General features: G+C 29.4%; 1 protein-coding gene across 1 annotated transcript; it reads left to right on the top strand.

Annotated features, from left to right (window-relative positions):
- Window positions 1-10,133: 10,133 nt before the first annotated feature.
- Window positions 10,134-13,627, top strand: LOC101206724 (26S proteasome regulatory subunit 4 homolog B). The gene is made up of 6 exons (XM_004151964.3): window positions 10,134-10,682; window positions 11,522-11,767; window positions 12,255-12,424; window positions 12,494-12,710; window positions 12,835-12,975; window positions 13,309-13,627. The coding sequence occupies exons 1-6, from the start codon at window positions 10,203-10,205 to the stop codon at window positions 13,390-13,392; spliced, it is 1,338 nt and encodes a 445-aa protein (XP_004152012.1). The 5' UTR covers window positions 10,134-10,202; the 3' UTR covers window positions 13,393-13,627.
- Window positions 13,628-16,821: the final 3,194 nt, after the last annotated feature.

A 16,821-nucleotide genomic window follows, 5' to 3' on the forward strand; every position in this document is an offset into this window, starting at 1 on the left:
TAAAAGATAATAAAATATATGAAATTAGGATAAAACAAAATAAAAATATAACAAAAATACAAAAATTTGAATTTTTAAAATTCAAATTAAATATAGAAAAGATTTATTATCTCCTTTATGATTGAAAGGAAAGAGTTATTATCTCATTTATAATTTAAAACTAAAAAAAAGTAAGGTCATAGGTTTAAAACAATTATGATTTGAAATTTATCAATTTTTTTTTTGAAAAAGTCAGCTAAATAGTCGAAAAGTTAACAAAATATTTTAATAACAATTTTATTATTAAAATAATGATTTTTTTACTATTTAAAATAAATGACATTTTTACTATTTCAAATATTTTATGATCACAAAATTTCGTACATAATTAAATCTTAAAAACAAATTTTTTTCTTCATAATTTTTACTCCTAATAAATTGGTCATAAATTTGGTATATATTAAATTAAATTAAAAAATTATCCATTTAACTAATGTCAAATTTTCAAATATTTGTAAATTTCACTTGAAATATTAAACAAAATACCCAATTTCATTCTTAATGCTAATAAAATGAGTATTTGAAACAAATTTGACTATGATGAGTCAACATTTGTTTGTTTTTATTAAACTAATTTATCAATAATATTTAATGCTAATAAAATGTTGATAATATAAATTACACCTAAGCATAACATACATTTTATAATATAATTACATAATTAGTTTTTTAAAAAAAAACTTACAAATTTTGAGGATGATCTTACTGATTTATTGTTGTCAATCCACGATACTTCAAGAAAAATATCCAAATGAGAACAAAATCTTTTTCAACAACAATCAAATATGAAAATATAATACAAGAATATAGTTAAAATTTATATAAATAAATTAAAAAATTTCGATTTAACTAATACAAAAAAGTTTTATATTTATTGGGAGGATGATAACCAAACCCAAAAATAATTAACTAATGATAAGAAAAGGATGAAAAAGGATGGAAAGAAAAATGACAAAAAAAATTTCACCTGTACATAATGGAAAGAAGGTGGAGAGGGTGAAAAATTTAATAAAGAGGAAGAATGGTGGAAGAATGTGAAAAATTTATATTGTAGAATGAAGAAGAATGTAGAAGGCAGAATGTGAAAAGGCGGAAGGTGAAAAAATTAGAAGAAAGAAGAATGGGGAAGAATTAGAAGGAAGAAGAATGAGAGAATGGAGAAGAATAAAGTAAATTTAAAGATGAAAATCACGAGAAAGTCTCCATTCCCTATTTTTTAATTTTTTTTAATAATAGAGGGCGAGTGACTCGCCCTCTTCTTTAATTTTATTTTTTAAAAAATAAGACTAGCCCTCCTCTTTAATTTTTTTAAAATAATGGAGGGCGGACTCGTCCCTTCTTTATTTATTTATTTTTTTAAATAAACCATAAAGGGCGAGTCTAGACTCGCCCCTTCTTTAATTTTTTTTTTAAATGTCAAAATCAACGTATTTACGTAAAAAGTTTCAAAATTGCCGTATTTTAGTAATAAGTTTTTTAAACAACAATTTTTTGGTATTTTGCCCCATTGGTTTTAATGAAGGAATTGTTAAATGTGGATCAAGAGTCATCATAGGTTGCATGAACATAGACATGTATTGTGGACTGAATGATGGAGTTTCATAAGGTACTCTATAGTCGATTGAGACGTTGTGATCCTGAACATGGACATATTATTGTTGAAAAAAAATTAATGATCCTGGATTGTATCTATCCAGATGTCAGAGTTGGTATATAATTATGTGTGCTTCTAAGTTCCTTTCGTGACCCTCACTTAGGTTTAAGATGTCACTCTAGAAAACAAAATGAAAAAGAATTTTAGGATGTTGCGAGTGTTGGCTTTTTGGCCCTTAATCTCAAATTAATTTATTTTAATTATTCAATTAATTTATGTTTTGATGATAACAAATCTGATTTTTTTTATTGACAATTTTATTAATTTGAATAGACCATATCGTAGAGCTTGGAAAAATGATTCTAACGCCTCTTGAATCACCCAAATCGAAGTTCAAATGAAGAAAATGTTGCTAAAAGAAGCTTAACGAAAAAATACCCGAGATGGTGACGTGGCGACCAAGCATTCAATTTGAACCAATTAGAGAAAGCCACTTGGAGCAATGAAGGAGTAACAAATGTGGCTTTTTGTTATGTTTTATTGGCTTTTATAAAGAAAATGAATTTAAAAGAAAAATGATTTTAATATTATTATTATTTCTTGTGTCTAACGGCTAGTTTTTTTAAAAGAGGGTGAAGTTGCTTTATTGATTTCTTTTTAAACAAAATATTTTGAAAAGACATATTATTATATTATTATTTGTATTGTGTCTAACGGCTAATTAAGTTTAAATCTCAACCATTCATTTTTCTTTTACCTATATCTAATGACCCAAATGATTTTGAATTTATCTTTCCTCTCTTTTTAAATACTTCACATTTACACAAGATCACAACATCTTTACAATCCTCAAGCAAAAAGCCAACATTGTTATTCTCTCTAAAGCTTCCAATTTTTATTCTTTTCATCTTATTCTTGAGAGCTTCTTATTGTATTGTGAGGATTAAATTTGTGAGCTTCAAATTGTATACTCACTCTTTTAGAGAGTTTTCTTTTGTGTGATTTAAAAATTTCATCATATTGTAACGGTTGGATCCTAACCCGTGGAAAGGATCGGGTTTGCTCTTGAACCCGAAAAAGGAGCAAGAATCGGTTCGGCTCAAATCCGTGGAAAGAGTCCAAAGAAGATTTTCAATCAAAATCCCAAGGGGTGCTTGGGAAAGTGGATGTAGGTTGAGTTTAACCGAACCACTATAAAATTACGGTGTCTTCTTCTCTAACTCTTTTCTAATTATTTTTTAATTTAATTTTAGTTACATATTCTTATTGGTTGAGTTTGATTGCATACTTCCATTCATATCTTTTTATCAATCTTGTTATTTAACAAAGTTTACAAAGTTCTTTATTTAAATTTTAGAAAATATCTAATTAGTTGATTTTACTTTTTATTTGTCAAAAAGTTTATTTAAACCCTATTCACCCCCCTCTAGGGTTGCCATACCGATCCAACAGCGAGCTGAACAATCAATAACACAAGAACAATTCCTTACCAATATAGCATTATATAATGCTCTTGATTGAGTAATGTATTTCTTATTAATGTTAGAAAACCACAATTCATATCCAAGACCTATATCTACACCCCTACGATTGGGTTTCCATGAATAACGAAGTTGTGTCGATTTTGCTATAATTTTCTATTTGAGGAGCCAATAGGCTTAGTTTTTTTCACGCTGCTCATGTAGGTTGTGTGTAGGTGTAGTCGTTTGTTTATATCACACTGTTGAGGAAATCTAATCGAATTGGCGCATCACACGATCAATTAAGTGTCATTTTGTTACAAAGAAACAAATCAAAAGAACTCTATTAGTCCAAATTTTGTTTCTACTAAGACATTCCACTAGTAGTATTTGGATCGAGTTGCTATAAGGTTCCTATTTAAAATATACGTAGTTCATTAAATTATTGCACATATAGAAATATATATTTTCATTAGTTCAAATATAATTCAACAATGCTTGTGTTAAGCCTTATGGTGTCCTAACCATGTATGTGCATTGAAGTAACACGTATGGAGGGTTATTCTTTACAACCTTAGCATTGTTCTACCTATAAATATTTACATAATTGTAAGGCTTTATTCACTATACAGGGATATGCAATATATTTAATTATATGATAAAGAAATTGTAACTTATGAGCTAGAGGCCTATCACCTTTTTTGTTCTCATAACACTACAAAGAAAAAACATTACTTTTATTTTACGCTTATAATCATTAAAAAAATGGTCAACAATGCGCCAAGAGATCATCTCCGATGATGTTTTTTTCGTAGGTAGAAAATATCAAGAGTTTCGACATTGAGAGATAGAAACTATCAACACCATGTAGACATCGTCGGGAGTTTGGAATTCCCAAAACAAATCTTGTTTTATTATGATTTTATTTTGTTTTATATTTTTTTTTATACTAATTACCTAGAATTTTGAACATTAATTATTAATCAAATAAATTTTTTCTTATAATGAATAAAATAAAACCAAACAAAGTCGATTGATGTATATAGAATTCTTTATTATAGAAAATAAAGAAGAGTTTGCAAAATGTTCTCTACAAAACCCTAAGCCCTTGAGAAATATAGAGAGAAAAAAATCTGATATCTCCAACAACTCCAAAACAACTGTTTACCTTCAATCACAGAGAATATCATTATAACATTCAAACTTCGTAAACTTCAATGAAACACAATATTCAAACTTCGTAATTTCAACCAAATACACAAAACTCCATTTATAAGATCCAAACAAGAATCTAACTTCTAACTTCTAACTTCTAACTTTGAAACCTTCCAACTTATGAAAAATATATAAATGTAAGACTCATACCTAAAATATAAGTTAAAGAAGTAAAATTTGCTCAAGTGTTCAATTTTGGTGATTTAGACAAAGGCATTTTGGTCAGTTTACTCGATTAAGAGGATAGTTTGCGAGGAAACTTTGAGAAAAGAAGGATTTGTGATAAGAACTATGAAGTCTAGGTGTTTACATGAGAAAAAGTCTTCGTGAGAAAGTTGGATAGTCTGCGAAAGAGTTACACGTTAAGACCTTTGAAAGTTATGTTAAACGGTTAAAGCTATTTGCGAAATGGAATTAGGCAAAAAGAAAGATTTGGCGAGAAAATATCAAATCTGATTTGACAAGGGTTAACGTGTAAGATTAAGGATTTAAGCATGACTAAGATAAATATTAATTTTACACGTGTGAGGTTATAAGTAGGAGCTAGCAATCGGACAAAGAACTAAGGATGACTAACCTGGATTAAGAAATAGTATAAATAGAGGATTTGGTCATTATGTAAGCATTAATTTTTTTTTTAAGAGCTAAAGTACTGCTGTTTGCTCTTGTGAAAAGAAGAAAAACAAGATGTTAAGTGTTGTGGTTTGTTCCGCGCGAAGGCTTTGCGAAAAGAGAAGGAAGAGGAGGATTTTTGGTAAAGTTTGGCGAGTGTTCTTTTCTTAAAAATATTTGTGAGTGCTTTTCTTCTCAAAGTATTTATGAATATATTTCTTAAATACGCTTATGATAAAAATTTTATTATGATTTGTCTTACTGATTTGAAAGACGAGTTCAAATGAAAAAGTGTTTCAAAAGAGATTTTCATGAAAAGCTTACATGTTTTCAAACATGTTTTATAATGTTTAAAGCTTGATTTGATGAATATGATATTGATTAAGAAATGGTGTTCAAACCATTAGTTGCTTGCTTTGAATGAGGTAACTGTTATGTACACATAAGGTTAAAGGCAACCAATAAATCTTATTAGTGTACGTATGCAAGTTAAGATTTCTTGTAGAAAGACAATACAAGCATGTGAGCAAGGGATCAAATCAAGGTCCCATTGGCGACATGAGCATGTGCGAGCCAAAATATTGGCAGCGTATTGTTCCTTATGATGGTGGACTTCAAATTCCTGTTGATCTACATTATATATTTGTCAAATTGTTAAATTCAATGTCATTCATAAATAAGTGTATAGATAATAATTGCAATTATTTTTCAAATCTCAAACAACATACATTCATTTAGCAACTTTTCCTTAAAGATTCTCGAATAATATTTTCTGTATATACTGATAGTTCTGTACGTTGAAAATTCCATTTGGTATGACGTTCATAGAACCACTTTAAAACCAAACTACGAATTGATTATAAAAGTTAATTTACAGGTAATTCTCAGGATTCTTTCAACGTAGAATTGATGCTTTTAAAAATGTTAATCGTAATAATCAAGTATTTCTTTTTTCTAAAAAATTCCCTAGCCCACGTATGTCTTCCGATATCTTCCAACTCATGCCTAATTGATGGAGAGAGATGATCAAGTCTTCTCATGTAGTACTCAAACATCAACGGGGTATAAGTTTTGACACAACTATGGAATGATTCCTCAACATGAAGTGACTCATTGTTCTTTTTCAAGTTCTTATAAAGATGGAATGCACATAATCCATGCTCAACTAATTCATACACAACATTAAACCCATTTTCTATACTCTTGTCAGCATTAGATACAATTACCATTTCGTTATTTTTTTCCAAAAATAGCTTTAAGATGGCGAAAAACCAAGTCATTCTCTGAATGAACCACAACAAAAGCTAGTGACACAATTTGAGAATTTGCATCAATAGTGCAAGCAGAAATGAGCATATCAAGATATTTTTTCTTCAACGCTGCATCATCAATTGAAATAAGTAGCACGCAATAATTTCATGCATTAATTAAAGCTGCAAGGGCCATGAAATAGAACTTAAATCAACCTTTATCGTATGATTCTTCAGTCGTATACGTTCTTTGTAACAATGCAATAAACATAATATTAAAATTACAATGTATTTCCAAGATGAACAATATAACTATAACAAATACAAAGTATTTGGTATATATATTGTTTCTAATCAATGAATCTGTGAATGCTGCCAACATTGCATATTAGTCCTCCGGGGTACCCCTAATGGAATTCAATGCAATCTCACGTCCTCTCCAAGCCTTATCATAACTTACATTTACTCAGTGACTAATCTTCATGTAATTAATAACATCAGAAGCGACATGGAGCCTTGTCATTCATTTTAAAAATGACTTTGTACACTCAGAAACAATCCAGAATGTTCCTTGCCTGTGATCGCTTTTAACAATGTCAATGACACACTGGTGGGTATCCGTAAACTTACGAACAATCTAAATATCACTTTTTTTCTTAACACAGAAGCACATAAATACCAAAGACATGACAAATCTTTGCATTATCGAATGTCATATGATGTGCGATTGGATCTAACTGTAACAAATTCAAAACTATTGTTCACGACTAACATATAAATCAATTTCTTCAGTGTTGACTTAGTTATGAACTTTACTCCCACCTTAATAGGTATTGCACCATTTGGCGAATCAAATGAATCAATGTCAATAATCTCTGATACATTATGTGTATGTTGCTGCCTATTTACTTAATTATTCAAATAAGATGTATTTCCAACCGACCTAACAGGTGCAGAATCAACAACCACAAATAAATCATTGTCAGGGAATTACAACATAATCACCATCAATCAATACATGTCCTTGTTTTCAACAATCAAAATAAAGTTTGAATTGTTGCATCCATCTCAATAAAGAGTAACCCCACACACAGAAAGATCTGAAGATGGAAAAAGTCTACCTTGAATGCATTGTATGAATTCTTGAAATGAAGATGAGCATGAAACATATACATCAACCACGCGATAGTCAATATATCGAAAAGATTCTATCCATCTACCATAAAAAACAGTCTTTACACGTTGCATTGTCATGACAAGAAACGCTAGAGGATAAAGGTAAAGAAATTCCAAAAACAGTCGTACAATAAAGGTGAAATTATTCAGCCAAATGAAAATAAAGTTGAATATTGTTGTACTTCAAAATAAAAGTTCGATAAAAAAACTATGGAGTATAATTGGTACAAATTAAATAATTTCACATAAAAATCATTGTATTCTCACGGTTTTTTTTTTTTTTTTTGGGATATTGACATCTAAAATCAAATTTTTAGTATTTTGGTGATTTCAAATCAAATTTTAAAATCATATTTTAAATAACATTTATGGAAAATATACTTCATTTAACGATTCTTCCATAAAATAATTTTATTCCCTTTAATTACGATGCATTTAATGTCCATATTATTAGTTAATAAATTTTTTATCATTCATAAATATCGTATAATTGATTGATTCCCAAAAAAATATTGTCAATTTATTATTATGTTAAATGCAAAATTGTAGAAGGGATAACATCACAATTTTAGGGATTTTTTTAAAAAATAATGTAAAATTTGAAACATATATAAAAAATAGGGTGGATGCAAAACTATTTTTAAAAATAGGTGATTTGAGGTGAAGTCGTGTACGGGGTACACGACTTCCATGCAGTGGACCCCACATATTTTTTTTTTCTTATTTTTATATTTATACTACACTGGACCCCACATTTTTTTATTTTCTCATTATTTATAAATGTGGGTCCCACATACTTCACTTTTTCTCATTATTTATATATACATACTCACATATAATATAATATATATATTAAACATTCAAATTCTAAAAATATATTCCTTTATTAAATTAATTTATTTTTTATTTTTTCTTTATATATATTTAAATATCACAATCTTCAATCTTCAATTTTTCTTATTAAATTTATTTTTCTACTTTAATCTAAATTTTTCTTAATCAAAATTACACATATCTTCTTTTCCAATTTTTATTTTTTTTAAAAAAACTCATATATTAACTAATATGTTATTAAAAATATATTAAACAAATAAAAATAGAAATAATAATAATAATTTATATATATATGTATATAATATCTCAATCTTCAATTTTTCTTATTAATTCATCTTTTCTAATTTAATTTAATTATTTCTTAACCAAAATTATATATATCTTTTTCTAATTTTCTGTTTAAAAAAACACATATATTAACCAAATATATTATTAAAAAATACATTAAACAAATAAAAATAGTAATAGTAATTGAAAGAAGTTGAAATGTACTCTAAAAATAATAATAACAATAAATTTTCAATTGAAAATTATCCGTTAAATTTAATTTGTAATCGAACCAATTCTTGTTTTTTTCCTTTTGCCATAAACATGAATTTCTTTTTATTCAATTATCAATGTGCATGGCTTCAAGTGTTATTATTATTTTTTTTTAGTAATTTTAACTTATCTCAATTATTATTATTACTATTTTAATTTGTTTAATATATTTTTAATAACATGTTTTGTTAATATATGAGATTTTTTTTTAAAAAATTGAAAATTGGAAAAAAAATATATGTATAATTTTGATTAAGAAAGAATTAAATTAAATTAGAAAAATGAATTTAATAAGAAAATTGAAGATGGAAGATTGTGATATTTAAAATATATATAAAGAAAAATATAAAAAATAAAATTAATTTAATAAATAAAGATATTTTTAGAATTTGAATGTATAATATATATATTATATTATATGTGATTATGTATATATAATAATGAGAAAAAGTGAAGTATGTGGGACCCACGTATAGAAATAATGAGAAAATAAAATAATGTGGGGCAAAGTGTAGTATAAATATAAAAATAAGAAAAAAAATAGAATATGTGGGGTCCACTGCATGGAAGTCGTGTTCCCCGTACACGACTTCACCTAAAATCACCTATTTTTCAAAATAGTTTTGCACCCACCCTATTTTTGATATAAGTTTCAAATTTTACATTATTTATAGAAATGATCCTTAGGGAAGGATACAATTTGATACAATTTTAAATTCAAATTTTAGAGATGTTTCAACTAAACTTTCAAAATCAAATAATAAAATAAATATTCATTATATATATATATATAGTGAAAACAATCAAAGATAAATATGAAAAATTGAATATTTGTATGATATAATAAAATGTTACTAAGTATTAAACAAATCTTATAAAATGTACCATGAATAAATTATATTATCAATCTTCTTATGGATAGTAAAAAGAGTATGAATTAAATAGCTATTAGTATATATATTATGAAAAATAAATGGTTAATTATTTGATTTGAAACCTATAAATCCGAAAATCTGGTATAAATTGCATGTATAAACTTAGTAGATATTGATTAAATGAGATCAAATCCCAAAATAAATATTTATTTAATATTTGTATGTAACTGAATAATTTACCAGTATGAAAAAAGAATTTACGTGTATGAAAGGGTAAAGTAGGGTGAAAAAGGATAAAAAAATATCTACTTTTACCGTAAATCAAAATATTTTTGAGATGGTTATTTTCCAAGTTGTTATCATTCCCACGGTTTTGTTTTGTGTTTTTAATCACAAGCCTAATTTAAGGTATTAACCCATACCCATACAAAAGAGAAGGCCCAAATGAGTCCAATTCGAAGCCACTCAGAGAGAGATATTTGGTAAAGGCCCAAGCTCAAATTAAAGACAACAGTGATTCTTTTCTTGTTCAATGGGTCACCGGCGGACTGAATATTAGCTTCAATTGGGAGCCATTTCTCGGAATCTCTCTTTCAATTGCAAAAAAATGGGTCAGGGAACTCCAGGAGGTTTGAACCGGCAAGCCCCCGGCGACCGGAAGTCCGACGCCGATAAAAAGAAAGACAAAAAGTATGAACCGGCGGCGCCGCCAACTCGAGTTGGCCGCAAACAGCGGAAGCAGAAAGGCCCGGAGGCGGCTGCTCGACTCCCGACGGTTACGCCTCTTACGAAGTGCAGGCTGAGGCTTTTGAAGCTCGAACGTGTGAAGGATTACCTGCTTATGGAAGAGGAATTTGTCACTAATCAGGAGCGCCTTAAGCCGCAGGAGGAGAAGGCGGAGGAGGATCGCTCTAAGGTCGATGATCTGAGAGGATCTCCCATGAGTGTCGGGAATTTGGAGGAGTTGATTGATGAGAATCATGCCATCGTTTCCTCTTCTGTTGGGCCGGAGTATTACGTTGGTATTATGTCTTTTGTTGATAAAGATCAGCTTGAGCCTGGGTGTGCAATTTTGATGCACAATAAGGTATAGGGCTTTTGGTTTCTATTTGAAGATTTTGAATTTCTCTTGTTAACTTCTTTGTGCTTGATTTTTTGTTGGAGTAGATTTTATTTCCTCGGTGTGTTAAACTGTATGATTCTGAAAGTTAAGCTTGGGTAGTTTGTGTTGGAATTTTAGGGATTTTTTTCTTGATTGGGTGGGAACACAATGGGGCAATTTCTTAGCTTTGTCTTTTGAGTAGAAGAAAGAGGGAATGACTTAAATTGTTGATGGTATCTCAAGTTTAGTAATCGGGGTTCAGTTCATATAATGTTTCATTACGTGTTTGTGGAACCTAAAATGCTGGTTTATCTCGGAGGTACCTCTCTTTTGTTAAAAACGAGTGTATTGAGACTGGAAAATGGAACATCTCAGTACTAAAATTGTCCAGAGAACTTGACATTGTTGAGCTCTTTTATGAACTATAAGTCTCGTGTTTTAACTTTGAATGGCATGTGTTGGGAGTGATTTTGAAATGGTTAAAATCACTTGTCAGTTTTAAAATACTCCAAACATGTTGTCGATCTATATGAGCTTGAATTGTAAACTCTAAATTGCAGTTTTGATTTTATGAAATAATTTAGAAGTGTTAAGATCAAACATAAAAATGATTTTGAAGGATTAAGGACATGCTTGAAATTGATTTTGAATTTGATAGAATTGCAAACATGCCCAAAGAGTCATAGTTGGGTATCTGTGATGGAAACCACATAGCTAGCTGATGCTTTTTATGGCATTCTGCAAGTCTTTTAGTTTGTCTTTTTTGGAGTATCATCAAGACCCTGGTTGATCAATTTGCTTACTATCAACGGTTTGTTTAATAGGTACTTTCCGTTGTTGGACTTCTCCAAGATGAGGTTGATCCAATGGTGTCTGTGATGAAAGTTGAGAAGGCCCCTTTAGAGTCATATGCTGATATTGGTGGATTGGATGCGCAAATACAAGAGATCAAAGAAGCTGTTGAGTTGCCATTGACTCATCCTGAGTTATATGAGGACATTGGTATTAGGCCACCCAAAGGTGTGATACTCTATGGGGAACCAGGAACTGGCAAGACTTTGCTTGCTAAGGTGATTGTTTATTCTTCTTTCTCCCTTAAAAAACTTTGCTGTCCACTCATTCAGTAGATTTATAACCTATTCTGTTTTAAGTTGAAGTCACGCTTATGTAAACTTTTTATCATTCAGACTAATTTCTTTTGGTTCTCTATTCAACTTTAAGATAAAATTTTAAATTAGAAGCCATCTAAGAATATAGTTGTAGAGAAAACCTGGATCACCTTCTTTGGGATTGCCGGTTTGCGAGGTCTAATGGTTGTGCAATGATCAGGGAGTTCCTTCTCCATCTGCCTTCCATAGAGAAAGACCGTTTGTTGTGGTTTGTTGGAGTATGTGTTGTGGGATATTTGGGGGGAGAAAAACGAAATGTTGTTTAGAGATTTGGATAAGGACTCTAGTGAGGTTTGGTCCTTAGTGAGGTTTGAAGTTTTGCTGTGAGCTTTCGTTTCGAACTTCTTTTTGTAATTATTTATTGGTAATCGTATTTTCCCTCTTTTAGGCAGTGGCAAACTCAACTTCAGCCACTTTTCTGCGTGTGGTTGGGAGTGAACTCATTCAGAAATACTTGGGAGATGGTCCAAAGTTAGTAAGGGAACTCTTCAGGGTTGCTGATGATCTCTCACCTTCCATTGTTTTTATTGATGAGATTGATGCTGTCGGCACAAAGAGGTCAGTTTTTTACTTTCTTATTCTAAAAGAAGAAGACTTTTGTTTCTGATTCATAATCCCTACGTGCAGGTATGATGCTCATTCTGGAGGTGAACGTGAGATCCAAAGGACAATGTTGGAATTACTTAACCAATTGGATGGTTTTGATTCGAGAGGAGATGTCAAAGTGATACTTGCTACAAACAGAATTGAAAGTCTCGATCCAGCTTTGCTTCGACCCGGCCGAATAGATAGGAAGATTGAGTTTCCATTGCCTGATATAAAAACCAGGAGGCGCATTTTTCAGGTTTACTTTCCAATTGAATGCCATGTTAATGCGTGAACTTTGCATTAACTTATACCATTTGATAGTTCAGTTTGGTTAGATATCGTTTATCTTTATCTAACAACTTGACAACTCTGATATGTAGATACACACATCAAGGATGACATTAGCAGATGATGTGAACTTGGAGGAATTTGTTATGACCAAAGATGAATTTTCTGGTGCTGATATAAAGGCCATATGTACTGAAGCTGGACTGCTTGCTTTGAGAGAACGGCGTATGAAGGTAAGAGTTCCCTAAGTTTCTAAATGAAAGAGTTCGTTCCCTAAGTTTCTAAATGAAAGAGTTCCCTAGGTTTCTAAATGAATTATGATTCAAGAAAACTCTTCCACTTGAATGATCTATTAACTAAGCTTTTGAAAGCTCCGTTGAGGTAGGCTTCAAAAACTTACAATGGATGATTAAGCTCCAAAGTTTTTGGTCTATCAAACATCAAGAAGTATCGAAATCTACAGTACAGATAGAATGGGATTGAACAGTTTGTCCCTAGTCTGTTTCGTGTATTGTTACTCTTGGGGTGTAAGCTTAGGTTCTTTTTTATGTTGTCTTTTGGTTCAGGTCACACATGCCGACTTCAAGAAGGCAAAGGAAAAGGTTATGTACAAGAAGAAAGAAGGCGTGCCAGAAGGCTTATATATGTGATGAAGATTATTGTTAAGTGTGTTTGAAACTCGAAGGAATGCCTTCTTTCACGTTTTGGATTATGGAAATACTCTGTTCTCAGATTCTAATCAATATATATGTGTTTTCCATTATGAAGCTAATTTGTTACCAGCCTTTGTTGGATATGTATTTTATATGTTCTCCAAACTCTTCTGCTCATGTTTTAGAACTTGAAAGCATCAATTTTGAAGATAATCAGAAATTTCTCCCTCAATCCTTTTTTTTCTTTTCTTTCATTTTTTACCGAGAAATTGATTGAATTCGATAGTGTACCAGAAACTATCATCAAACACATTTTTGTTTTTTTGTTCTAAAACAAAGAAGAAATAGGGAACGAGAAACAAAAATCAGAGAAGAAATGTTACCAAACAGTACCTAAAAGCTTGTTTGGTAACGTTCGTTTTCATTTTTTAAGATACGGAGGTGTTTGGTAACATTCTCTATTTATCTTTCTAAAGAAATAAAAACGTTTTTCATTTTATGAAAGTTATTGAAAAAAAAAATAGTTTCTTTCGTTCGCCTTTTTCAATTATTTCTATTGGTTTCTTTTTCTTTCTTTTTCAATTATCTCTATGGTTTTCTTTTCTTTTTTCTCAATTCATTTTATTGGTTTTCTTTTCTTTTTTTTTCAATTCTTTTTATTGGTTTTCTTTTCCTTTTTTCAATTTTTTTTTATATTTTATTTTAAGTAAAATTGTGGAAATTATTTGGTTTTGTAGAAATTGGAATTTAGTTAAATAATTTTAGGTGTTTATTTAATTAAATTTGAGGAGTGAAAATTTTAGAGATTTGATAATTATATATACATGGATACATATATATAATAATTATGGAAAAGGAAAAGATAATTATATTTGTTAAAATATAATCATTTAAGAGAAAAATATTGTATTTTGTATAGAAGACAAAAATAAATTATTTAAGGGAGGATATTTTTTTTAGAAAGAATAAAGTTGATTGGATTTAAGGGGATTTAAGGAAGAGAGAAAATATTTGATATTTGGAAAAGATAATTATTATTTTAAGATAAAAGTTAGTTTGATGGAGATCTTTTTGAGGGAAGGGAGAGCAAATTTTATTTAATATGGAAAAATAAAGTTTAGTTATATAATTATCATTCTTTATGAAAAATAAGATAATCGATCACGAGAGATGGTTTATTTGATTGGACGAGAAAAAATTATAGTTCAAATAGATATAAATGTTTACTATATATTTTGGTGAGAGAATAATTAAGTATTACTATTATTATTACTTATGGTTATAAATATGTAAGATTTTGCGAATTTAAGGAGTTTATTGAAAAAAGATAATGAGATTAAATATAGAAAAATTTTAAAGAATAGCAAATTTTACAAAATATTTATAACCTATAACAAAACCTTATAACTAATAGTAATTGATATACTATAACGATAGAAGACTATCATTGATAGAATCCAAAATTTTGCTATAACTTGTAAATATTTTAATTTATTTTTCTATTTTGAAAAAATGTTCTATATATATATATATATATATACTATATTTATTTATTGGTATTACATATAAATACATATATCCTATAAGCAAAAGGAAAAGGAAAATGAATGATAAATAATGATAAATATTGTTATTATTTGGGTTTATAAATAGTATTGGAATGCTCAAATTAAAAAGAGAAAGAGAAAGGAAAGGTTATTTATCTTTGAATTGATTTTGGTTGCATGTAGTTGGAAAGTCTCTTTGGCAAATCTTGAAGATTTTAATGGTAAATTTTTCCCATTAAGGTTGAATTGGTTTCAACCTCAACTTTGGTTAAGTTAATTTGGAAGAATTATTTTATGAAAGTCAATTGCTAATTTTATTAACTAAGATACTAAAATTTTCTTTTATGATTAGAATTGAATTAATTGGAGAATTTTGACTGTCAACAACAAAATATTTTTAACTAATCCCAGGTAAGAGATTATACTACTAGACATTCGAAATTAAAATTAAGAGTTTGCATGTATTTGTCATTATGCATTGATGTAGCTAAGATGCATAATGTGATGATATGAATGATTGATATAGATAGCTACCATAGATGACTATATGTTACGACTGATGTTATATTGATGATGACTCAAATTATGTTATGATAATGACTGATAATAAGATGATGATGATGACTTATATGTTTATGATGTTATGCTACATGATATTCGTTATGATTTAGACATGTCATGTCTATGGTGTTTATGATATGCTATATGTTATGGATGTGTGTTATGTTAACTTTGTCTATTAAGATTGTATCCATATGGGTGTCCCTCAGGATCACCACATTTTTACGACTGTGTGTGTTCAACGAGACCATTGGTCTGTCATGATAACTTTTAAAACTTTTATGAGTGATTCGACAGGGTTACTTATAGCCCGATATTATAGATGTTCCTTCGGGTCATCGATAGATGAGAGAGTTCCTTCGAGATCAGTAGATTGCATGTGTCCATCGGGCACATGATAGTTTCTGGTACCTCTTCACAGAACCTTAATGGCAAGTTAACAGACATCTGGTGGGACTAGTAGTGGATCTTTTACTGAGTATATGTTTATACTAACCCTTCTCTATGTTTAATTTTTCAACCAATAAGAATATGTAACTAAAATTGAATTAAAAAATAACTAGAAAAGAGTTAGAGAAGAAGACACTGTAATTTTATAGTGGTTCGGTTAAACTCAACCTACATCCACTTTCCCAAGCACCTCTTGGGATTTGATTGAAAATCTTCTTTTGACTCTTTCCACCGATTTGAGCCGAACCGATTCTTGCTCCTTTTTCGGGTTCAAGAGCAAACCCGATCCTTTCCATGGGTTAGGATCCAACCGTTACAATATGTTGAAGTTTTTAAATCACACAAAAGAAAACTCTCTAAAAGAGTGAGTATACAATTTGAAGCTCACAAATTTTAATCCTCACAATACAATAAGAAGCTCTCAAGAATAAGATGAAAAGAATAAAAATTGGAAGCTTTAGAGAGAATAACAATGTTGGCTTTTTGCACTTTTTTTGAGGATTGTAAAGATTTAATGATCTTGTCTTTTAAAATTTGGGAAAAGTGAAGTATTTAAAAAGAGAGGAAAAATAAATTCAAAATCATTTTGGATCGTAAAAGAAAAATGAATGGTTGAGATTTAAACTTAATTAGCCGTTAGACACAATACAAATAATAATATAATAATATGTCTTTTCAAAATATTTTGTTTAAAAAGAAACCAATAAAGCAACTTCACAATCTTTTAAAAAAAACTAGCCGTTAGACACAAGGAAAAATAATAATATTAAAGTCATTTTCTTTTTAAATTCATTTTCTTTATAAAAGCCAATAAAACATAACAAAAAGCCATATTTGTTACTGCTTCATTGCTCCAAGTGGCTTTCTC

Source organism: Cucumis sativus, chromosome 3, assembly GCF_000004075.3.
Source record: "Cucumis sativus cultivar 9930 chromosome 3, Cucumber_9930_V3, whole genome shotgun sequence".
In the NCBI taxonomy this organism is placed as follows: domain Eukaryota; kingdom Viridiplantae; phylum Streptophyta; class Magnoliopsida; order Cucurbitales; family Cucurbitaceae; genus Cucumis; species Cucumis sativus.

Coding starts and splice junctions, on each gene's coding strand:
- LOC101206724 (XM_004151964.3), top strand. CDS start 10,203: ATGGGTCAGGGAACTCCAGGAGGTTTGAACCGGCAAGCCCCCGGCGAC. Junction 12,425..12,493: donor GATGCTGTCGGCACAAAGAG/GTCAGTTTTTTA, acceptor CCCTACGTGCAG/GTATGATGCTCATTCTGGAG. Junction 12,976..13,308: donor TGAGAGAACGGCGTATGAAG/GTAAGAGTTCCC, acceptor CTTTTGGTTCAG/GTCACACATGCCGACTTCAA.